The following is a 23494-nucleotide window of genomic DNA, read 5'->3' as shown; positions in this document are numbered from 1 at the left end:
CTATCTCCAGTCACCGATAACTGTATTTGCCTTGTACTCTCCTTGCCTTCATATTAATGTTGGAGTATGTGCGTTCTTTTTTCCTTTTTATTTACTTTGGGCATTTTTCCCCCTTTGCTTTGAAACAGCGTACAAGCAGACAGGCATGAGTGGTTTTTTCCTCTTCAGTTCTATTCATTAACTTCCCCCTTCGTGATTCTTTTTTTGCCACTTTTTTTTTTTAACTAAGGCACTGTGATTTTCAGAGTTACTCTTAGTTTTAGACATACAATGTTGCAGCACCAGTGCCACTCCTGTGTCAACTTTCCTCCAAGGGAGAGTTTTTGTCTTCAACCCACAAAAGTCTTTTAGTGTGAATTTGAGTATATAATTTTTGATATTGTACTTAGTTTTGAACAAGATTTTGAATGCTGCTTTTGGCTTATTTTTTACTCCATTTTATTGTCCTGTCTGTTTGTTTTGCTTTGGGTCAGGTTCACCGTGGGCAGTGCTCAGAACCCCTTCCCGGTCAGTGTGTGGGGCTGTGACCCGTGGTGCTGGGAACCATGAGGGCGATGCTTGGGACCTGGCCCCTCACGCCTGGCAGCTCCTTGTCCTCTCTGCACCTTTTCCTCTTGGTTTGATTTGCATCTCTTAAAGTACTAAAAACAGCAATTTGAACATTTTTCAAGTTCTTGGCTCATAATCATTGTCCTTCAAAACTGTCCCAGCTGCCCCCTTTATCCCCCAGAAAAGTGTGAAGCAAGAGCTGTTATGTGTGAGATTTTTGTTTGTTTGTTTTTAAATAGGGGCCACATCCAGGAACCAGACTCTGGGCCGCACACTTGCTGAGGCCTGGACCCCTCCACAGAGCCACATCCCGGGCCCTGTTGCTCATGTTTTTTAAATTAAAAGACTAAAGCTCAAAGAAGTTCAATGAATCACACCCAGTTACTGGCAGAATTGGGACTCAAAAAAAAAAAAATCCATGCAGCTCACAAGTATTTATCTCTAAATCTGCCCTTTCTACATCATGTAAAATTGATACCTTCCTTTTTGAAAAAGGGTTGGTGTGTTCTTGCATGTTTATCGGATATCTTAGTTTCTTTATAGACTTGTTTATCTCTGACAGATGTCATGTATAGTCTCTGCTTTTTCTCATCTCATAATGTTGGTGTTTTTTGTTTTGTTATTTCATTTTTGGGCCACACCTAGCTGTTCTCAGAGTTTACTCCTGGCTCTGTGTGGAGGAATCACGCCTGGCTACTTTCGTGGTTCCTATGGGGTGCTGGAGATTGAGTCCTGGTCCACCATGTGCAGGCAAGCACCCAGCCTGTTGTGCTATCTGGCCCCTTTCTCTCTCTCATTTTTTAAATCAAATTGTGTTGATTTGCCATTAGTTTGCACTTATTCTTTGTTTTGCTTTGATTTATTTTCATTCCTTTATATTGGATAGTGGTTATATTCTACATAATCCAGTGTAGCAGCCCCTGTTCAAGTTTTGAATAGCTGCACATGACTGTTAGCTGCTGTGTATTATCATACGATTAAAGAACAGAGAGGAATCTTTCCCCTGTGGTGCTTGGGAAATACCATCAGGTGCCAGGTGTCCAACCCAGTGCTCACAACATCAGCATGGCAAGAGCCTTCCACTGCGCCACGTCTGTGGCCTCAAATAAAGGAACCCTTTGGCACCGCAGAACTGCAGTGGTCAGTGCTGTGTAGTTTTTTGTTTTGTTTTGTTTTTAAATCTAGCTCTCAGATTTCCCTCAGTAACAGCTTTGGGTCTTAATTTCCTTAAGTTAATAATTGTGATAGCACGGCGGTAGGGCGTTTGCCTTACAAGCGGCCAACATGGCCGACCTGAGTTCGATTCCTCCGCCCCTCTCGGAGAGCCTGGCAAGCTACCTGTGACGTATTCGATATGCCAAACACAGTAACAACAAGTCTCACGATGGAGACGTTACTGGGCCTGCTCAAGCAAATCGGTGAACAATGGGAGGACTGTGGACCGTGCTTAATAATTGCCTCTAAGTGTACCAGTTACCTGTAATATTGCACCAATATTAGAGGAATTTAGAAAAAAGATTAAAATTTAGCTTTTTTTTTTCTTTTGGCGATGCAAGGGATGGACCCAAGGGTCTCACACATGCAGAGAAATGCTCTACCACCGAGCTGCAGCCCCAGGCCCAGTTAGATTGGATATGGGGGAATGATTTGTCCAGTTGAGAGGCACTTATTTAGATGTTAGGGTTTGGTTTTGTTTTCCTGTTTTTATTTATTTTTTTTTTTTGATTCTGCATGGTGCAAAGGAGAAAGATAATTGCTGCCCATGTCCTTTTTAAACCTTCTCTAGCATCATTTTATGTAGGATTTTATTCTGTTACTGTGGTTTAAAGATTGTTTTCTTAAAACCACAGAGATAGTACAGTGGAGAGGCTGTTTGCCTTGCACACAGCCAACCCAGGTTTGGATCTCTAGCGACCCATATGGTTCTCCCTGAGCACTGCTGGGTGTAGACCAAAAGCCCCCAGCAGCACCACCACCACCCCCCAAAAAATGATTCTTTTATCTTCGCAGATTTTCTGTTTCCTTTTGTGCCTTTTTGTTGCCCTTTTCATTCTCCCATGTCATCTTATAGAGGCTGTGCAATTCTACGTTGGGAGATGCCACAGTATATTTTTAGGCACTGCCTTTTCTTTCCTTTTTTTTTAATGCCTTTTTTGACGTCTATTGGCATAGGTGAGTGCTGTTTACATCTCCCACTGCTTTCGGAACAACCGAACTTTCTTTGGGGATGGGGTTTGGAATTCGGGGCTAAGTTCCTGGCTCTGTGCTTGGGGATGGAGTCCGGGTCTGCTGCAGTGCAAGGCAAGCACCTCGATCCTCGTGCTCTCTCTCTGGAACAACAGGACTTTTAAATACCTCTTTATAAAGAAATTCCTCAGGGCCAGGGCTGTAGCTTAGTGGTAGAGCACTTTTCTTGCATGTATGAGACCCTTGCATTGCCAAAAATCGAAAAGGAAGAAACCTTGTGGTTTTCTTCTAAATTCCAGTGACTAAAGTTCATGCTTCTTTACATTTTCCATTCCCTTTTTGTTTTCTTTTGTTTTGTTTTGCTTTTTGGGTCACACCCGGCAATGTACAGGGGATACTCTTGGCTTTGCACTCATAAATTACTCCTGGCAGTGCTCGGATATGGGGTGCTGGGGATCCAACCCGGATCAACCACATGCACGGCAAACGCCCTGCCCACTGTGCTATTGCTCCAGCTCCTTACCATTGCTCTTGCATTTGTGTTCATGGCTGCATCTTGCTTTTTATGCCATCCTTCTTGCACATTCCATCCTTTGTTTATATTTTGTTCTTTTAAGAACCTTTCAGCATTGGTTTATGAGTTGTAAATACAGCCTGTTTTTATGTGTTATAAACATGTAGAATTATATTTTGTGTAACATCATACTCGTGTGTATTTGTGAAGACAGTATCAAATTTGTCTTTTTAGATGTTTTGTTCAGCAGTTTGAAGGTATTTCATTGCCTTAGGATTGGCAAAAATGCTGGTGTCAGTTCAGTCGTCATTACAGGTTAACTCTGGTAACTTAAGTCCATCACCCCTCCCTATTTTTGGTTTTGGTTTGTTTTGCAATATCCCGGGATATATTTAGATGTATAAGTTAGTTTCAACCTCTTTAAGAGTTGTGTATAATGCCTTGTTCTAAAAGTTTTTGTCTTGAATTTTGAAAACATTCTATTGAAAGTTTAATTTTTTGTGGGTTTTTTTTTTTTCGTGAAGTGCACATTAGGAACATTGTTGTGTGCCTCCTTGTTACGGTTTATTCTGTATAGTCTTCTGACTTCCGAGAATTTTCCCCCAGTTGTGTTTAACTATCTCAGTCCATTAGTTGGGTTTTGTTTCTTTTCTTTTTAAATGTGCTTTTCATTCAGTTCATTTGTAAAGATGTAGAAATATCCTTTTTTATTTCCCTCTTCTCATTTTATAGTTTTCATTCTTTATCTTTTAAAAAGCAATTTAATTTTTTTGTTTGCTTTAGTGGGGGCACACTTGGCACTGCTTGGGGGATGGGGTACCGTGCTGTGCCAGGGATCAGACTGGCATAGTAGCATGTATACGCGCCCTTTTAAGCGATGTCCCTGGTCTCTTTTTGAACTTTGGCGGGGCCAGGGCAGGGGGTTGAGGCGACACCCCCTCACCTCGGGCTTCCACACTCAGGGATGGTGGTGTCAGAGATCAAACCGGGGGTGTTGATGCATTCTCGAAAATCACCTCACCTACTTACTACCTCTCCAGCCCCTCGTTTACTTAAACATTTTAAGAGACTTTTGTGGTGCTAGGAATTAAATCAAGGGCCACACATACGTATATTGTGCTTGCTCTGAGTCACAACCAGAGTCCTTTAACAGGCTAATTTCATGTTTGTTTTTGTGCTACTATTTGTAGTACTCAGTGGTGCTATTTTCCTCCGCCCCACCTGCCCCCCTTTTGGGTCATAACTGGCAGGTGTTCAGGGAGTCCTGGCTCTGCTCTCAGGCATCATTCCTGGCAGACTCAGGGGATCAAACTGAGGTCCAGATCAAACCTGGTCCAGTGTGTGCAAGGCAGGCACCTTACCTGCTGAACTATCTCCTTGGTCTTAACCATTCCATGGTTTATTTTTCCCTCATACACAAGTGAACCATGAGCATTTTCTCACATACATGCTCCCTATGTCCATTATCATCTTAGACTACTTGGTGAAATATGTTGATCATAATTACTTTTAAATCCTTTGCTGCTAATTCCGAAATCTATATCTTTGTGGATTCTATTTATGTTGTTGGTTTTGTTTTTAATAGTGGAACCAGTATTCCTGTTGTGCATGTGCAGTTTTGCCACTCCAAGATCCTCTTTCATTATCAGCTTTTGATATGGTCTCTCTCTGGAGGGAGATGCATTATTTTCCCCTGCCAGGCATATATCGTTAAGGATTGAAAAAGAAACTGAGGTTATTTCTGGCTTGCTTGGTTTTGAGAAGGTTTTTTCCTGCTCTCTTCCTTTATTAGAGAATAGTCTTTCACATATCTGAAACTCTACAGTTTCTTCACCCAGTTATCTTGAGTCTTCAAGACTCTGTAATTCTCCAGTCTTATAAAAGACCATTAAAAAGCTCTGCTCATTTCTCTGTTCACTACAAGAACATCTAATTCTAAGCCTCTTTTCCAGAAACACGCATGTGTCCCTAGAAAGTACTCCAGGTTTCTGTGTCCTCTCTCAAACCTGGACTCCTCAGAATTGTCACTGTTTCAGCATTTCTCTCATATTTAAATTTTGTTTCAATCTAGTTTTTCTCATAATTCTCAGAGATTGGTTTGCTATAAGCTATTTATCACACCTTTTGTTTCTCATTTACTTGTTGAGAAAACTGGGCTGTGTATTAGTACTCTGTGGCTGAGCTTTTTTTCTGATTAAATTCCCTGTAGTATTATTTTCTGGCTTCCTAGCATATCCTTTCAATGTTTGGTTGAGGTTTTTGGTGGGAGGCCACACCCAGTGTGCTTAGCACTTAACTGCTGCCTTTGTTCCCAGGGACTGGGAGGAGGGTTGGCCTGTGCAAGGCCTTCACTTCTCTCTCTCTCCTAGAGGCTCTGGATGCCGAACCTTTACTTTCATGCGGTTGAAATGTGGAGTGTGTTGTTTCCTTTTAAAGGGGCTGTGTCTTGTTGGCCCAAAAGTGACTGGAGTTTTAGTTTTCCTTTATTAGAGAAAATAGAGGGCGGCCCACTTAGTTTAGCCCCTCTCCTAACTCGGGATGCTCTGTCACCTTGAACGCTCCCATACCAATTCCTTGGCCACACACTTCAGAGCCTCCCTGCCTGGGTACGCTTCTGCATCTCCTCAGCTCTCTGCCTGATGGATGGAGATTCGTCATGTGCTTGTGTTGCTTAATATTCAGGGTGATTGCATAAAGATTTGGGAGCTCTTTTTGTGTGTAGCTTTTTCATAACTCAGTGAAACCATCATGATCTGCTTGGGATTGCCCTGACCCACAGTAGAGTTTGCGTTTGTCTGCAAGCAGCAAACCAAGGGTGACTGTAGAGGTCGCTTCATTGGAGTCTCAATCTTATGTTACTTATTGCCCAGTTATTTATGACTAAAGGATGACTCCGGCCCGTTACTAGATCAAGGACAAAATAATCCTGTGTGTCACTGTTTCCGATCCCTAAGTTCCATGACAAAATTACTAAGATAGTTCAGCTGAATGATTTTTTATTAATTGATCCAGGCCTAATAGGACTCAGAAATTACTCCTGACTCTGTCATCAGAGCCTCACTGTTGTAGGGCTCAGGGGACCATATGTTGTGCCAAAGACCAAACCGGGGTTGGCCACAAGCAATTCAAGTGCCATAACTTGTGCACTACCTCTTTGGCCCTAAATTTTACAGTGAACAGCTATTTGTTTACTATCTTTGGCTCTACTATTAACATTTTTACAAGATTTTATCACGTATTTGTCTTTATCCATTAATCATTTATCTTATTTTTAAAAGTCACTGATGTAGAGCTGGACAGAAGATGATAGTACAGCAAGTAGGACACTTGCTTTGCATGTGGCTGACTCAGGTTTGATCCCCAGCATCCCATATGGTTTCCCGAACACTGTTGGATGTAGATTCAAAAAAACCATACACACACACATATTTTTGGGGACCAGAGTCATAGTACAGCGGGGTAGGGTGCTTCCTTGCATGCGAGTGACCCTGATTCAATCCCCAGAGCCCCATATTGTCCCCTGAGTACCACTGGGTATGCCGCCATCGCACCCCCCCCCCCCCCAATTCCCCTCCTCCACAAAAGATACCTTTGGTTTTGCTGTCATCAGCCCCAGGTGGTCATTGCGGGACCTATCATTTCATTAGGAAGTGATATTGTATTTGCATCATTATGGGGGGGTGGCAGGCATTAAGGAGCACCCAGTGGTGCCCAGGGTTTACTTCTAGCTTATTTCTTATTAAATATTTTTTCTTGCCATATGTTCTTTGTTTTGCCTTTCAAGGGTACTATTTGTCTTTAAGCTTTTTGTTCTTAAATTAATTTTTATGTAAGATACGACTAACACTAAATTTTGTTTCTGGACTATGGAAACGCTCAGAGGATTGGAAGTGTGTGCTTTGCTGCTGTGATTCTGGGCCTGATCCTAGGTTCTCTGGTTAGAGGGTGGGGGCTGGAGTGATAGCACAGCGGGTAGGGCATTTGCCTTGCACGCGGCCGACCCGGGTTCGATTCCCAGCATCCCATATGGTACCCTGAGCACCACCAAGGGTAATTCCTGAGTGCATGAGCCAGGAGTAACCCCTGTGCATCGCCGGTGTGACCCAAAAAGCCAAAAAATTTTTTTAAAAAAATTTTTAAAAAGATAGTACAGCGGGGAGCACTTTTGCCTTGAACACACCTGATCCGGGTTCAATCCTCGGCATCCCATATCTTCATCCTAGTGCCATCAGGAATAATTCCTCAGTCCCCAGCCAGAAGTAATCCTGAGCATCACCGGGTTTAGCCCAAAGAATAAATAAATACAGAAATAGGTTTTTTGGTTTCCTGATCCATATATTTGAAAAATTATGGAAGGACCAGTATTGTGGTGGGGATTGAACGGGGTTGGCCGTACAAAAGGCAGGTGCCTTCCCTGCTTATTCTCTGTCGTCCCCCACCCCTTCCCCAAGCTCATTCATTTTGAATTGCCACTTTCGTTGAACGTCAAAATTCATATACTAACTAATCAAACTTTTTGTTAGCATTGTCACATGCGTGTATAGAAAAGACTTTTTGAGTCTTTAGGGTAATGAGTGGGAAGCTGAATCTTCATCAGATGCTGAACTCTGCGTTTGTCTGGCTTCACAGGTTCACCGGAACAGCAGCACACGCTCTGGCTGTGATGTGAATCCCTCCTGCGCCCTGTGTGGCTCAGGCAGCACCAGCACCATGCCTCCTGAAATCCACTATGCAGCCCCCCTGCTGGAACGCCTTTCCCAGCTGGACTCTTGTGTTCACCCAGTTCTGGCATTTCCTGATGGTAAGAAAGGCCTCTGAATATAAAGTCTAGTTAAAATGAGATTTGAGGATACAAGTCAGCCAACCTCCTGTGTAACCCAGGTATAATTTTTAGGCCACACCTGATGGTGCTTGGGGAATCCTGAGTGTCGGGAATTGGACCCTAATCACCCACATGCAAAGCACATGCTGTGGCTCTTTGCCCAGGGTTGTTTCTGGTTTTTGTTTTTCAATGGTTTTGGGGCCACACCTGGCAGTGCTCAGGGACTACTCCTGGCTCTGCTCAAGGAGTCACTTCTGGTGGTGCTCTTGGAACCGTGTAGGATGCCAGGGATTGGACCCGGCTTGCCTGCATGCAAAGCAAGCACCGTGCCCTCTGTACTATCTCTCCAGCCCTTTTAATCTCCCTATTAATAATACTTTTACCTTTCACAAAGTGAGATCATCTGGGGCTGGAGAGAAAGTTCACTGGGCTAAGCAGTGCTTTGCAGTTCAGGGAGTTCCACCTCAGAACCCACCACTGCATGGTCCCCCAAGCACTGCCAGTGTTACCCCAAAACCAAAGTCATTCTTTCCCATATTGGTTCCTACTGTGGATTTTGCTCCCTTTTTTTTTTATAAAGGTGTTCACAGTAATTTGTTAGTTTTAGTATTTCATCACCAATCCTACCATCATTGCAAATACCCACCACCATATTTCTAATGTTTCCACCTGCTCCTGTATTTCTTAACCTGGACAGTCAGAACATGGGACGTTTGTGTGGCTCCTAAAGCTGAATCCCACAGGACATAGCTCAGAGGTTGTTTTTTTTTTAAAAAAATTTTTATTAGTGAATCACTGTGAAGTACAGTTACAGTCTTACAAACTTTCGTGCTTGCGTTTCAGTCATACAGTGGTCAAGTACCCATCTCTCCACCAGTGCCCATTTCCCACCACCAATGGTCCCAGCACCACCCCCGCCCCACCCCGCCCCTTTTGCTCTCTTTCTCCTTTTGGGTGTTGTGGTTTGCAGAGGCATTGAGTGGCCATCATGTTCGGTCTATAGTCTTCTTTCTAGCTCAGACGTCTTGAGCTATCTGTGGCCCAAGTTAGAGCACTGTGCCACATGGTCCCCTGGGTGAGCTTTGAGCACCACCTGTGTGGCTTGAAAACAGACAAAAAGTAAACAAGTAGGTGTGTTCCGATAAAACAGATTTTGCTGGTAGCAGCCTTAGAGAACCTCCTCTTGGCAGCTGATGGAACATAGAATAGCTGTAATTCCCTCTTTACTCTTCATTTCTTTATTGACTACCTAAACCCTGTAACTACTTTGCCTTGTTATCAAAACTGCCTTCGCTGTAGGAAAATGGATTGCATCCTATTATAGGCCTGCTGCCATATTACTTGAGAAGATAAGTTGAGAAAATTGGGCAAGTATGTTCAGTAAGCTAATAGGAACAAGGATTTCGGTCCGGGGTGGTGGAGCAGTAAGTGGGGACCAGTGGGACACTGGACAGGATGCGTCCTGGTCCCAGACTAGTGGCAAGTCACTGCCCTGGGACATCACAGCACTTCTGTGTGACTTCTGGTGGCCTTTCACTATGTGGGTTGCAGCTTACGTAACTTTCACAGCGTTTTTTAGTTTACAGAACTCTTTTATCAGACTGCCTCATCTGCTTTTCTCGTTTATCTTATGCGGTGTTACTTTAGTTTTTTGATCGGCAATTTCAGATCAAGAAATAGCCTTAGGATCCAGAGCAATAGTGCAGTAGGTAGGGCACTTGCCTTGCATGTGGCCAACCTGGGTTTGCGCCCTGGTCCCACCTACAGTCTCCCATGCCCTGCCAGGAGAAAGCCTTGCGTGCAGTTGGGTGTGGCCCAATACCAAAAATAAAAAAAAAAATAGATGTAAAGACCATCGTTTTCTTGCCCTAACTGACCAGAATGAGTTTACACAGCTCTAGATCTGTTTCCGGTCATTTGGTGCCTCTTGGTCTCTGATCCATGTGTCTGTCTCCCTATCAAACCATTTCCTCAATCTGGCTACCGAGGATGCCACTTGGGAGACTTGGGAATGTTTCTTGAATCACTTAAAAACTAGAGCTTCGAGGAAGCAGAGCAATAGTACAGTGGAGAGGTGCTTGCCTTCCTGTGGCTGACCCAGGAGTGATCCCTGGATGCAGAGCCAGGAGTAGGCCCTGAGCACTGCCAGCTATGTGACCCTTCCTCCCCACTCCCTCCCCCCCAAAATAGATAATATTGTAGCTTTAAGTTGTAGCGCTACTGTCCTGCTCATCAATTTGCTCGAGTGGTCCCAGTAACGTCTCCATTGTGAGACTTGTTGTTACTGTGTTTGGCATATCGAATACGTCACATGTAGCTTGCCGGGCTCTCCGAGAGGGGCAGAGAAATCGAACCCGTCTCAGCCGGGCCAGCTGCGCACAAGGCAAACACCCTACTGCTGTGCTATTGCTCCAGCTTTAAGTTGTATGGTATCATATTGGAGGAAAAGCGAGAAAGAAGCCTGAAGCCTGTAATTATTCATACACTGATGAGGCCTCTCTCATCCACACCTGTTTTTAGTTGATAAACATGGTGGTCGTCCCTTTGTCACGTGTCACCCAGTGGAGTTCTTATTCCCAGTCCATTGTGATTCCATCCCTTGGCATCTTGACCATGAAGCGTACTTTCCCTTTCGGTGCTCTACTTGCTTTTGGCTGCATCCATCTCTTCTGCGGGTGTCCCCAGTCCGTCCCTGGAGAAAGAGGGTCCACTTTTCTCCCATCCGTAACATTATTTTCCTGCCTGCTCTAAATTCCCCTTCCCTTCCTCTAGTCACTCCCACCCCCACATACTGTGTTATTTGGATGAGCTGAATTACTAAATTCTCCTCTTGAGGCTATAGTCCAAGTTGAGTCTATGGACATATTTGCCTACAGAGAAATCAGACTCTCTTTGGGTTGACTTAGACTGATGCTGTTCCTTTTGGGGATAATTGTGCTTTGAGCCAAACAGCGGCCATATTCACCATGCAGTCTCCTCTGTTACCTGGAAGATCCCCAGAGCCACAGAGCTGCCCAGCTCCACAGTGCCCACTACAGCTTGAAGGTTATCCCAATCTATCAGTTGTCCAGACAGTGCTCAGTAGTGAGGATGACCAGCTAGCAGGACATTACGGGCAACTCCAGCACATAAGAGAAATTCAAAGATAGCAGGACGTCCAACTTGGCACTTTCTGAAGGCATTGTATGTAGGATTTTTGACTGATTCTTTGTTTTTTTCTTTTCTTTCCTAAGACAGTTCACCACCCACCCTGCCACCCCCCAAGACAGTTGTCTTGTCTATGATTGAGCTTTGGCCCAGTTTCAATGTGTGGGTTTCTTTTTCCTGATTTCATATTTATTTATTTAGGTTTTGGGGCAACACTTCATGGTGCTCAGGGGTTACTCCTGGCTCTGCTCTCGGGAATCACTCCTGGTGGTGCTCAAGGAACAATATGGGATGCTGGAGATGGAGCCCTGGTTGGTCGCGTGCGAAGCAAATACCCTTCCACTGTACTATCATTGTACTGTTTTTTAATGGATGGTTTCATCTAAACCTGACTTTGTGATTGTTAATAATACTGGTCTTTTTATTGACTCTCCCTCTCCGCATTTAGGTAGTTTAAAGTGATACTTGGCTGCTCTCTGGCCCCTTTCATACAGACACTATTTTTTTTTTTCTAGTTTTGTTTGGGGGTCACCCCAGTGGTGCTCTCCTGGGTCTGTATTCAGGGATCATGGCAAGGCGCAGGCCTTAATCCCTGAACCATCCCTTCCTCCTCCAGACACTGTTTAGGATTTCAGGTTACATCTAGCTGTGCCTAGAGCTCATTGCTCCTGGGTCTGTGCTCCGGGATTGAACCCAGGTTGGCCATGTGCAAGGCTATGCTCACTGGACTCTCACTCCAGCCCCCAAACACTAATATTGTTATGATTATTTTATTTCTTGATTTGGGAGGCTACAACTGGCAGTGCTCAGGGGCTTAATCCTGCCTCTGCACTCTGGGACCACTCCTGGCAGGCCCAGGAAACCATATGGGGTACGAGGGATCAAACCCAGATCAGCCCTGTGCAAGGCAAGTGCCCTACCCACTGTACTTTGACTCCAGCCCCCCAGATACTAGTTGTTAGTAGAATTTTACTACTGTTCCCAAACTGATTTCTGTAGATCATTACACACATCTCTGGGTACTATTCTATTTTATTGGGGGAGGGGGGCTTGGGCCACACCCAGTAGAGCCAACTCCTGGCTGTCCCAGAGATGCTTGGGGACTCTTTTGGTTTGGGGGCCACACCTGGTGATGCTCGGGGGTTACTCCTGGCTCTGCACTCAGGAATCACTCCTGGTGGTTCTCAGGGACCATAGATGATGCTGGGGATCGAACCCCGGTCGGCCGCATACAAGCCCCGCTTGGGGATTCTTGTGCTGGGGCCCAGACTAGGGTTAGCTGCTAGCAAGAAAAATACAAGCACCTTAACCCCCTGTGACTATCCAGCCTCAAATTTACAGCTCTTAATCCTAGAAATCTGTCTCCATCTTGACCATGCTTTAACCACACCCAGTAATTGTGGCTAGACTTGATAGAATTTGAGGAACTAGATGCCTGAAGGGAAAGCTTGAGGGTGTGGTGGCTCTTTGGTATTCCAGGAGCTGGAACTTGTCTATCTTCTCAATCACTCCTTAGCTGGAAAGATGATGTATATATAACCTTGGGAGAAGAATAGGCACTGGGGTTTTGCGCTGCATGAGGGCACCACCTGCTGGCCATGATGAGCTATGTCCTTTATTTTGTCATAGCAGTTAGCTGTCGATGGGAAGCTCACACAGCTCCCAGTAGGAGGAGGAAGAGAGCATTACACAACACCCAAAGAAGTACTTAAGAAAATGGTGGAGGGGGCCAGAGAGTTAATGCAGAAGGGAGTGTGCTTACGTGGCATGCGGCTGACCCAGGTTCAATCCTTGGCACCCCATATAGTCCCCTGAGAACCACCAGGAGTGATCCCTGAGTGCAGAGCCAGGAGTAACCCGTGAGCATCACCAGGTATGGTCCCCACTTGTCACTGCCCTCCCGTTGTTCATTGATTTGCTCGAGTGGGCCCAGTAACGTCTCCATTTGAGACTTGTTGTTACTGTGTTTGGCATATCAAATCCGTCACGAGTAGCTTGCCAGGCTTTGCCGGGCTCTCCGAGACGGGCGGAAAAATCGAACTGAGGTTGGTCTGGTCGGCCGCGTGCAAGGCAAATGCCCTACCCTCTGTGCTTTTGCTCCAGGCCCCACACCCCGAAAAAAAGTGGTGGAAAGTAATGAACAAAATGGTCAAGTGGGGGCTGGAGCAATAGCACAGCGGGTAGGGCATTTGCCTTGCAAGTAGCCAACACGGGTTTGATTCCCAGCATCCCGTATGGTCCCTTGAGCACTTCCAGGAGTAATTCCTGAGTGCAGAGCCAGGAGGAACCCCTGTGCATCGCCAGGTGTGACCCAAAAAGCAAAAAAAAAAGGTCAAGTGAATCATGGATTGTAAGTCCCCTAAGTGAGCTTCTGATTCTGATCATTTTCATTTTGTTTGTCCCTTCCAGTGTTAGTCGTCGCTCCAGTGTAGCTTATTTACTTCACACAGGCCTGGCCCCTCCTCTCACCCAGCAGCCCTGCAGCGCTGCTCCACAGGCAGCGTCCAGCTGACAGGGTCAGTCCCCAGTGTATTTCCGTGTTGGAGATTCGAACTCAAGGTCACATGCGCAAAGGCTCTGGGCCGGGATGATAGTACAGGGTGCAGAGCACTTGCTTTGTTTGCACCCGACCCAAGTTCAATTCCCTGCCAGGAGTGATCCCTGAGCACAGAGTCAGGAGTAAAACATGACCAGGTATGGCACCAGAATGAAAAATAATGACTCCTCATGCCATTCCCCCAGGCTCCCTCGTGACAGTTGTCCACTCCAGCCAGAATAGTTTTAAGAATAGTTTGAGGTATCCTGCTGCCAACACTTGTTCACCGGAACTGGTCCACAAGTGTAAAACGGTAAAAGCGACTGCTCTAGACTGTGGTTTGTTTTCTTCACTCTTCTCCCCAGGTGCTCTGATTTGGAGAGGTTTTGCCATTCATACATCTGAGCTCAGATCTTAGGGTGAGCCACACCCAGCAGTACTCAGATCTTACTCCAGGGTCTGTGCTCAAGGATCACTCCCAGCGGGGCTCGGGGGACCCGGTAGGGTATCGGGGATCAAACCCAGGTCAGCCACATGCAAGGCAGGAAACACCCTACCTGCCGTTCTTTCGATCTGGTTCAAGACCCGAAGTTTGAATACTGTCTCAGGAGGAATTAGGAGCTAAAGAGAAACATTCATCTAAAGGATTAAAATGACCCTGAGAAGCTTTTCAGAACTTTAGAATTAGTCTCTTACCTGTATTCATTATGGTGGAAATGTCAGTACCATAAAAAGGGAAATCTTGGGCCAGAGAGATAGTACAGAGGTTAAGACACTGACCCGAGTTTGACTCCCAGCTCTGTCTGCGCCCCAGAGCACCACCAGGAGTAAGTCCTGAGCATAGCCAAGTGTTAACCTCGAAAAACAAAAAGACTATTAGTAACTTAGCAAAGTCACTGGATACAGGTCAATATATTACAATTAACTGGTTTTTTTGTTTTGTTTTTGTTTTTTGCTTTTTGGATCACACCCAGCGATGCCCAGGGATTACTCCTGGCTCATGCACTCAGGAATTGCTTCTGGCAGTGCTTGGGGGACCATATGGGATGCTGGGAATCGAACCTGTGTCGGCCATGTTGGCTGCATGCAAGGCAAACGCCTTACCCGCTGTGCTATCGCTCCAGCCCCTTGTTTTGTTTTTTTAAGTAAAACAGATTTTATTGGAGGTTCTAAAGGGGAGGAGGGTGGAAAAGTGAGAGTAATGTGCTCAAGAGAGAATGTGGGCTTCTCCTAGGGCGGAGAGAACCCCTCACATACATCCAACATTAAATATGAAAATATGAAAGTACACATCTCCAGAGAGGGTATGCGGGCAACACGTGCTCAGGCGACATGTGGACACAAGCAGCACATGGGCTCAGGCAGGATATGCACCCAAATCATTGTACTCCTGTTTACTGGCAGTGAACACTATAAATCACTGTCGTTTGGGGACTGTTGATAGCCAAATAGACACATGCTTTGCCTGTGAAAGGCCCACATTCGATCTCTGGAACTGGCAGAAACAGCTCCTGAGCATAGTGTGGTGTGGACATGAGCACTGCCAGATGTGCCCCGCAATAAAGATGAGTCAGAAGTGCATCATGAAATGCTGGAGTAGAGACTCGAATTAGACACAGGGTCTGTTCTTGGGTGGCAAGACCCAGTGACAGTTCTTCCCACATTCCCCCATACGCAGGACAGGACAAGCTCAAAAGATTAGAAGACAGGCGGCAGTGTAGAGGTTAGAATACAAGAATAGGGGCTGGAGCAATAGCACAGTGGGTGGGGCGTGTGCCTTGCACGCAGCCGACCTGGGTTTGATTCCCAGCATCCCATATGGTCCCCTGGGCACCGCCAGGGGTGATTCCTGAGTGCAGAGCCAGGAGTAACCCCTGAGCATCGCCAGGTATGACCCCAAAAGAAAAAAAAGAACAGAAGAATGACTGGGGCTGGAGCAATAGCACAGCAAATACAAGAATGACTTCAGAGATTTGAGAAAATGTGTCTTAAGTTGTTGCAGGGCATTGCCAGCAATGTCAGCAGGGGCTGGTGAGGACGGGCTCTGATGCAGGGCCCCACACCTGGGGGGGGCGTGTAAAATATATGTCCTTGGGAAAGTCAAATAGGGTTGGAGATGTGTGGCCCAGTGCCCTGGGTTCACTTCCTCACATCACTTCCAACCCCCTCTTCCAAATGAAAACCCCATGAAAATGGAAAGATAGAAGAAATACTAGTGAGGGGCGAGAACACTGGGTAGGGTATTCACTCCCCGGCATCCCATATGGTCCCCCAAGCACTGCCAGGAGTCATTTCTGAGTGCAGAGCCAGGTATAACCCCTGAGCATTGTAGGGTGTGGCCCAAAAGAAAAAAACAAAAACCGTTGCGCCAAAAGTAAAATGGCAGTTGACTTGTGATAACAGGTCTTCAGCAGCTAACAGCAGCCTAGTGAGGTGGGAGGTGGAAAGTGCGGAAATGGTCTAGTCATCGTGGCACAAGGCAGAGAGAAAAGAAGGGGATGGAGAGCTGGGTGTCGGCATTAACTGTGGTGTTGTTTGTCTCCTGCAGATGTTCCCACAAGCCTGCACTTCCAGAGCACGCTGAAGTCCCAGTGGCAGAACAAGCCATTCGACAAACTCAAACCTCCCAAAAAGTTCTCACTTAAGCACAGAACACCCATACCAGGCAGCCTCCCCGACGCAGCTCGCAGTAAAGACAGGCACAAGTTGGTCAACTCCTTCCTAACAACAGCCAGTAAGTTTCTGGGGGCAGGGGAACCCCCCGGTTACTGCTCTGCGTTTACATTCTCCGATCACCGTTTGCCGTGGCCTTCTGTGAAGTGAGGGTCGGGAGAGTACATTAACTACTGTAATTTCAACTCACTCTCTACAACTTCTCCTTGGATGCTCGCAGACGATCTTTGAAACCCATTCCAGACTGAGTAGCTGTTGGGGGCAAGCCCCCAATCCTCAGTGAACAGCCGCAGTAGCATGTGTGGCACAGGGTCCCTCTGTGGGCACGCTGCCGTGGGGTCACAGCCTCTCCTGCTGACTTTGAGGCTCTCCCCCCCCCCCCCCCCCCGTGTCCCCGTGTCCACCTCAGACATTGTGCTCTTGGCTAAAACCTTCCATCCCAGAGGACTGTCTAGCTGCCCTTGGTGTCTTATCACTGGCCTAAAGAGATCTCAGAGCTTGGAACTCAAGCAAGAAGATACTTCACAGCTCTTTTTCTGTTCCCCTCTTCAGAGCTGTCCCATCACCAAACCCGGCCTGACAGGACCCACAGGCAGCACTTAGACGATCTGGGGGCCGTGCCTCTGGGGGACAGAGTGACAGCGCCCAAAGCAGAGCGCTTGCTCAACCCACCACCACCTGTCCATGACCCAAACCACAGCAAAATGCGATTGCGAGACCATTCATCCGAGAGAAGTGAAGGTAGGGCCAGGCCCAGCACCTCTCCCTGCATTTGCAACTGCTCAGGGCTTTCTGGGGCACCTGGGCTGGTCTAGAGCGCACCCAGCTTTGTCCTTCGCTTCCCAGGAGGGCAGAGCGACAGGCCTGGCTGCGTCTGAGTGCAGCTCACTTCCTGCTGCTGCACCAGCTTCTGCCCAGTGCCCTTCCTTGTCTCAGCCCGTCGCTTCGCCTTTTTATCTCCTAGGCTTAGGGAGCATTTTTTGTCTAATAGGTGTCACTGGCGTTCCTAGACTGTGCTCGGAGGAAAGCTGGCTGAGGTAGCCGCATTCCCGTCCCTTTTCTTTTCTGTTGACTTCTGCAGTGTTGAAGCATCACACAGACATTAGCAGTTCCAGCTTCTTGACAGCCACCCACCACCCACCACACAGCCCCCTGGTGCGACAGCTCTCCACCTCGTCCGACACTTCTGCACCCACCAGCTCTGGCTCACAGGTCACAGCCGGCTCGTCCGTAAGTACCACACGGTCCCCCATTCCTTCACGGTGCTGGGAGGCAGCGTGAAGAGTGGGCGAAGGCCAGGGCGCTTACGGGCATTCAGCTTGAGTGAACGTGGTATCTGACCTCCTGTCATCCTCCTTGCATTGGTTTCCCTAGTACTGAAATAGCTGTGCTTGAGTCACCCCAGAAAGCCCGAGGCAGAGACAAACCTGTCATCCACGGTTTGCCTCTGGCCCCTCACGGTTCACTGCCAGTCTGTCTGAGGGTAGGTGTTTGCTCTCTGGGCATAAGCAGCGCGGGCTTCCCCCTGGGTTCTGAGAAACCAAGCCCTGTTTCCCGGCCGTCTCTGGGCCGGGGCGCGCACCTCTCCACTGAGATTGGAGTTCATCTCGCTCTGTGCGAGCCTCCGCTCGGCTGCCAGTAGAAGTGGCTCTTCTTCCTCCTGGAGTGGAGTTCAGGGCCCGGTCTTCCCTTTCCCTCCGCTCAGAGTAATGACCAGAAAGGCAGGTCACATGAGGACCGAACAAATGGTGGGTCCAGATACAGCCAAAGAGTCCAGATCCCCGGGAAGGGGCACGCTCGTGGCCTGCAGGGCCAGCTGCTCGGGATAAGGGGGTTCACCTTCAGAACACGCAGGGTCCCCTGAGCCTTAGACGCTGTTTTAGAGGCCACTGGGGGGCCCAACTCCTAGGGATTACCTGGAAAGAGAGACTTGAGCACTGTGTGGAGGGATAGTGTGGAGAGGTGTGTATATTGAAAGCGGGGCACAGATGACCCAAGGCCCGGGGTTCCAGCCCCTGGGAAAGTCAGCAGCAGTCTCTTCCTGAGGACCTGTGAGGGAGCCTGGCCTCTGGGGCTTTCTCTGGGAACCTCCTCAGGCCTGTCTGTCATGCTGACTCGTGCTTCCTCCTCAGCCCAGGCCCCACGGGCACAGGCCTGCTTATTGGTGGGGACTCAGCTGCTTGTGTCTGGTGTGGCGCCTGCAGCATTGTGCATCCCTGTAAGTTTGCCTTTGTCTCACAGCAGCCGGTACGGAGGCGGAGAGGAGAGAGCTCATTCGATATTAACAACATCGTCATCCCCATGTCTGTGGCCGCAACCACCCGCGTGGAGAAACTGCAGTACAAGGAAATCCTCACTCCCAGGTAGAGGCCCTGAGACAGCAGGCTCCCTTCCCATTCTGGGAGGCCTTCTCTCTCCTCACCGAGCCTGGGGTTCAGTCTTAGCTTTTTCTTAGTTTGTCTTTTGTGTTTTGGTCACACCAGGCCATGCTCAGGGTTACTCCTAGCTTTGCATTCAGGAATGAATTACTCCTGGCAGGGCTCAAGGGGGGGACCATATGGGGTGGTGGTGATCACTGCATGCAAGACAGTTGGTCTACCTGCTGTACTATCACTACAGCCCCCAGCCTTCTCTTTTTTAAGAGAAAATCTTACTTGATACACGTGGAATTATTCCCCCCTCCTTTTTTTTCCCCGGGGGGGGGCGGGTGTCACACCCAGCGATGCTCAGGGGTTCTTCCTGGCTCTGCACTCAGGAGTTACCCAGGTGGTGCTCAGGAGACCATATGGGATGCCGGGGATCGAACCCAGTCGGCCGTGTGCAAGGCTAACGCCCTTCCCACCATCGGCGCTGGTCCTTGGAATTATTTTTGTATACAGTTCTCTCACTCCACAGATTGGCGGGGCCATTTCTTCTCTGTGGACAAGCGTGATCTGGTTTGGTTTTTGTTTGTCCTGGTGTCTGGACAATGTGGAACTGTGCTGCATTCCTGGCTTTGACATATGCCTGTGTTCAAAGTGACGATTTGTTGTGAAATCGTAAGGACGTCAGGTGTTGACCTTTTATTTTCAGATTTTATTGGTAAATCAGAAAGTGCATTTTGTTTTGTTTGGGGGTCGGCCCTGGCAGTACGCCCACACGAAAGGCAGTTCCTAAGCCAGACTGTTGGGCGCCTCGACCTGAATTTTTCATTTTTTCCTCTCTTTTTTTTTTCCCTTTGGTTGGGTGGCTTTCACAGGCAGTGCTCAGGGGTTACTCTGGCTCTGTACTCACTCAGGAATCACTCCTGGTGGTGGTTGGGAGACAACAGGATCCGGGGAGCTCTCCGGGATCGGTCGTGAACAAGGCAAACGCCCTCTCTGCTGTACTCTCGCTCTCGCCGCTTCCCCCAGAATTTTCACGTGCAGTGATGAGCCACTGCCAGAGAGTGGAGGGCCGCTTCCCAGTTCCCTTTGTTCGAGTCTGTCAAGTCCTGGCCTCGTTCCCTTTCTGCCCACGTGTCTGTGTGAGGGCGGGACCTCCATCCCAGGCCTCTGGGCCCCAGGAGCCTGCCCGCCCGCCCACCTGCCCTCTCACGCCTGTCCCTTCTTGCTCTGCAGCTGGCGAGAGGTCGACCTGCATTCTCTGAAGGGGAGCCCTGACGAGGAGAGCGAGGAGGTAACAGTCATTCTCTGTTGTGGTAGCCCTGCCGGGAATCCAATTAGGGAGTCCTCACAAGCACACGTGCACACTTACGCCTTAGGACCCGTGGGTGCCGGGTGCCAGCTGGTGCCAGGCCTGCCCTGCCTCACACGGGCCCAGCATGGGAGAGGGCTGGTTCTCGGCACACGCCCACCAAGTCACTCTTTTGCAGATCGAGGACCTGTCAGACGCAGCCTTCGCCGCCCTGCATGCCAAATGTGAGGAGATGGAGAGGGCGCGGTGGCTGTGGACCACGAGTGTGCCGCCCCAGCGTCGCGGCAGCAGGTACTAGAGGGCGGGCACAGGTCCCCTGCTTTGCAGTCGCTTTTCAGCCCTCCGCTGACGGAGGCCAAGCGTCCAGAGCGTGTCGGTTTGTTGAGCGAAGCGATCCTACCCTAGGTCTCCGCTAAGTTGTTCCTCTCCTCCCGACAAATTCCAGTCATGCCCAGCTTCCCTTCATCTGGAACAGGTCATTGGACAGTGTGGTTCTGTGGGCCTTAGCAGTGACCCTCCAGCGGAAAGCATTTGGAGCCCTTGTTTTTGGTTTCTTTCATTTGACCACAGTCTTCAAGGTCTAGCTTGACTTCCCTGTGAATCTGGAGTGCCCTGCCAGGGGATTTTGGCAGTGGTCAGCTGGCGGTTTGCTTTCGGCATGGCTGGGTCCAGGCCCCTGAGGGCGCTGGGCACTCCCAGGACTCAGTGGGGGTGGAAGGAAATGAGAGAATGTGCTGGGTGTTGGGAGCTGTTGGTTGGAGTCCCTCAGCCTCTCGACAGGGGCTGGGTTTTTTGTTCTGTATTTTTCCAATTCCCCACCAAGGCCTCAGGACCAAGCAGGACTCTCCCCTTACTGCCCACTCAGGTGTGTGCTTTCGCTGCACAGGTCTTACAGGTCATCAGATGGCCGGACAACCCCCCAGCTAGGCAGTGCCAACCCGTCGACGCCCCAGCCTGCCTCCCCCGACGTCAGCAGTAGCCACTGTCTGTCGGAGTTCTCCCACGGCCAGTCCCCCCGGAGCCCCATCAGCCCGGAACTGCACTCGGCGCCGCTTACGCCTGTGGCTCGGGATGCGCTGCGGCACCTCGCCAGCGAGGACACTCGCTGCTCCACACCAGAGCTGGGGCTGGACGAGCAGGTGAGGGCAGCGCGGGTCACCCTCTCTGTCTTCCCTCCTGCTTTGGGGCGGGGGCGGGGGGGGGGGGGGACTCCTGAGCCGGAAGGCGCAGGCTGGCCCTGCAGGAAGGGACCGTGCTGTGTGCAGAATGGGCGGGGGTCCCATGGCAGGGACATGCCTCACCCGGACGACTTCTCTTCCCACAGTCTGTCCAGCCCTGGGAGCGGCGAACCTTCCCCCTGCCCTACAGTCCCCAGGCGGAGTGTGAGGACCAGCTGGACGCGCAGGAGCGGGCAGCCCGCTGCACTCGGCGCACGTCGGGCGGCAAGCCTGGCCGGGAGACCGAAGCGGCACCCACCTCCCCGCCCCTTGTCCCCCTCAAGAGTCGGCACCTCGCGGCGACGGTCACAGCCCAGCGCCCAGCTCACAGATGAGCGGGACCCAAGAATCTAAACAGACTCACTGATTATTGGCATTAAAGCTTCAGAAATCTCTGCGTTTGATATTCAAACATCATATGCCGGAAATTTTCACAGTTTTTAGTGAATTTAAGGAATTTAGATTCTACTTTCTTTTTCCTTTTCTTTTTCTTTTTTTTTTTTTTTTTTGATTTCTTTTGTTTCGGTTTCCATGTTTTGTCGTCACACACCTGAGCACTTCCTCCAGTTGGCAAACAGAAGTTTGGGGTCTGGCCCGCGGGCCTGGTCCTGCACGTCCTCTGCACTGTTGAATCACTGGACTTAGCCATGTTCCCCCTCAGACCTGTGGGCAGGTGAAGGGTCACTGGGTCCCGGGCGGGAGGACCTGCGGCTCAGTGTCGTCTCCCAGGGTTGGGGCGGGGGGACGTAGCTCCGGGCTCGTGCCCACACCTCCCCGCCGTGTCCCTCCCTTTGTGTGTGGCTCCGCACCGACCCCCGGCTGGACACTCGCAGCCAGCCATTTGTCCACTCTGAGCTCAGCCCACAGGCGGCTCTCCTTCTCATGCAGATCTCGGCCGTCTCCCGCAGGCACCCTGGCATCCGGTCATCTCGGTCCCGACTCGTCCACTGCAGTAACCCGGCTGCACTGCTCAGGTCCCCTCCCCAGTGTCACCTGCCTCACCAGCCCGGGCCCTTCCACTTGGCAAGTGCGCACGCCTGTCCCGAGCTAGGAGGCGAGCAGGGCAGCCTGCTGCCCCCGCCCCTCTGCCCATCTGGTGTGTCCTCGCTGAGTGTCGTCAGGCCCGTCCCCTGCGCGTCCCCTGCCTGTGGAACACTGTCTGCTCCGCTCCTGCCCCTCCCGGCAAACCTTGGCTGACCTTGTGCCTGTCTTATGTATGATCACCAAAAAGGGGGTTTAAGGACTCATTTTTTTTTTCTTGGCCATTTTGTAATCGTATGAAAATAATAGGCAAACTGCTTAATGGTTGGGGTTTTTTCACAATTTTCAACATTAGTGATCGTTTTTTCTTTTTTTTTTTTGTTTGCAAGTTTGTCATTGTTTCTTTAAAAAAAAAACAATAATGCACCATATCCCTATGCATAAAGTGCTTCTTCTATTTATAACGTTGAAAATTCTGAATAACCCTTTTAGCATTGTAAAAAACAAAAAGAAAAATTGTATTTTGTAAATATTTTCTTTTCCTGCTTTGAGCTGTGTATTGGCAGCGAAACATGTAGCTGTCTTTGTTCTATAGAAATGCTTTTCTTCAGAGAAGCTGATCTTTGTTAATGTCTTGATTCTGTTCGCAAAGCACAGACTAGTGCTTTAAAAAAAAAAAAAGAAGGAAAAATTGAAAAAAATAATAAAAAAAAAGTTACAGAGTACTGTCTACCAAGGCGTTGCTTGAAGTCAGACTGTCCATAGCTGAGCAGCTCTGAGGCCTCTGGGTCTACCCTGGACTCAGGAAATCTCCACCCAGGGCTCGGAGCACCTGAGGCTGATGACAGTCTCACAGGTGCGGGCCGGGGGGCACAGGAGAGGGCAGGCTTTGTTTTCTGGGGAAAGTCATTGGAAGTCACTGAGTAATTGAATGCCCCTTGATAGTTTTCTTTAGTGATGCCGGCAATGTGATGTTTTACATTCTTGTTTGTTTGGGGGCCATACCTGGCACTGCTCAGGGGACCGCATGGGGTCCTGGGGATTGAACCCGGGTCAGCCACATGCAAGGCAAGCGCCTTAACCCCTGTGCTATCGCTCCTGCCTGCTGATTTTTTTCTTTTTTTTGATGATTTGTTTTACTATCAACTATTTCTGAGGGGTTTTGGTCAGTGAGAAACCATCTTAATACTTTT

The 23494-nt window shown here is 48.8% G+C and overlaps 1 protein-coding gene across 3 annotated transcripts in view; it reads left to right on the top strand.

Annotated features, from left to right (window-relative positions):
- The window catches only part of KANSL1 (KAT8 regulatory NSL complex subunit 1), a 167723-nt gene extending 144700 nt beyond the window's left edge, over positions 1 to 23023 (top strand). For 2 of the 3 annotated variants that reach the window (XM_056127791.1, XM_056127792.1), the window contains 9 exons: positions 7880 to 8051; positions 16304 to 16489; positions 16981 to 17169; positions 17510 to 17658; positions 18670 to 18791; positions 20028 to 20085; positions 20282 to 20394; positions 20990 to 21242; positions 21428 to 23023. In XM_056127791.1, coding sequence (XP_055983766.1) covers positions 7880 to 8051; positions 16304 to 16489; positions 16981 to 17169; positions 17510 to 17658; positions 18670 to 18791; positions 20028 to 20085; positions 20282 to 20394; positions 20990 to 21242; positions 21428 to 21655 — 1470 coding nt within the window. In that variant the 3' untranslated portion in view covers positions 21656 to 23023. The remainder of the gene's footprint in view (positions 1 to 7879; positions 8052 to 16303; positions 16490 to 16980; positions 17170 to 17509; positions 17659 to 18669; positions 18792 to 20027; positions 20086 to 20281; positions 20395 to 20989; positions 21243 to 21427) is intronic. The other variant, XM_056127793.1, reaches the window with a different exon arrangement.
- Positions 23024 to 23494: the final 471 nt, after the last annotated feature.

This window comes from Sorex fumeus, unplaced genomic scaffold (genome assembly GCF_029834395.1).
Source record: "Sorex fumeus unplaced genomic scaffold, SorFum_2.1 ptg000063l, whole genome shotgun sequence".
NCBI lineage: Eukaryota > Metazoa > Chordata > Mammalia > Eulipotyphla > Soricidae > Sorex > Sorex fumeus.
This window is presented reverse-complemented; position numbering and strand designations above follow the sequence as displayed.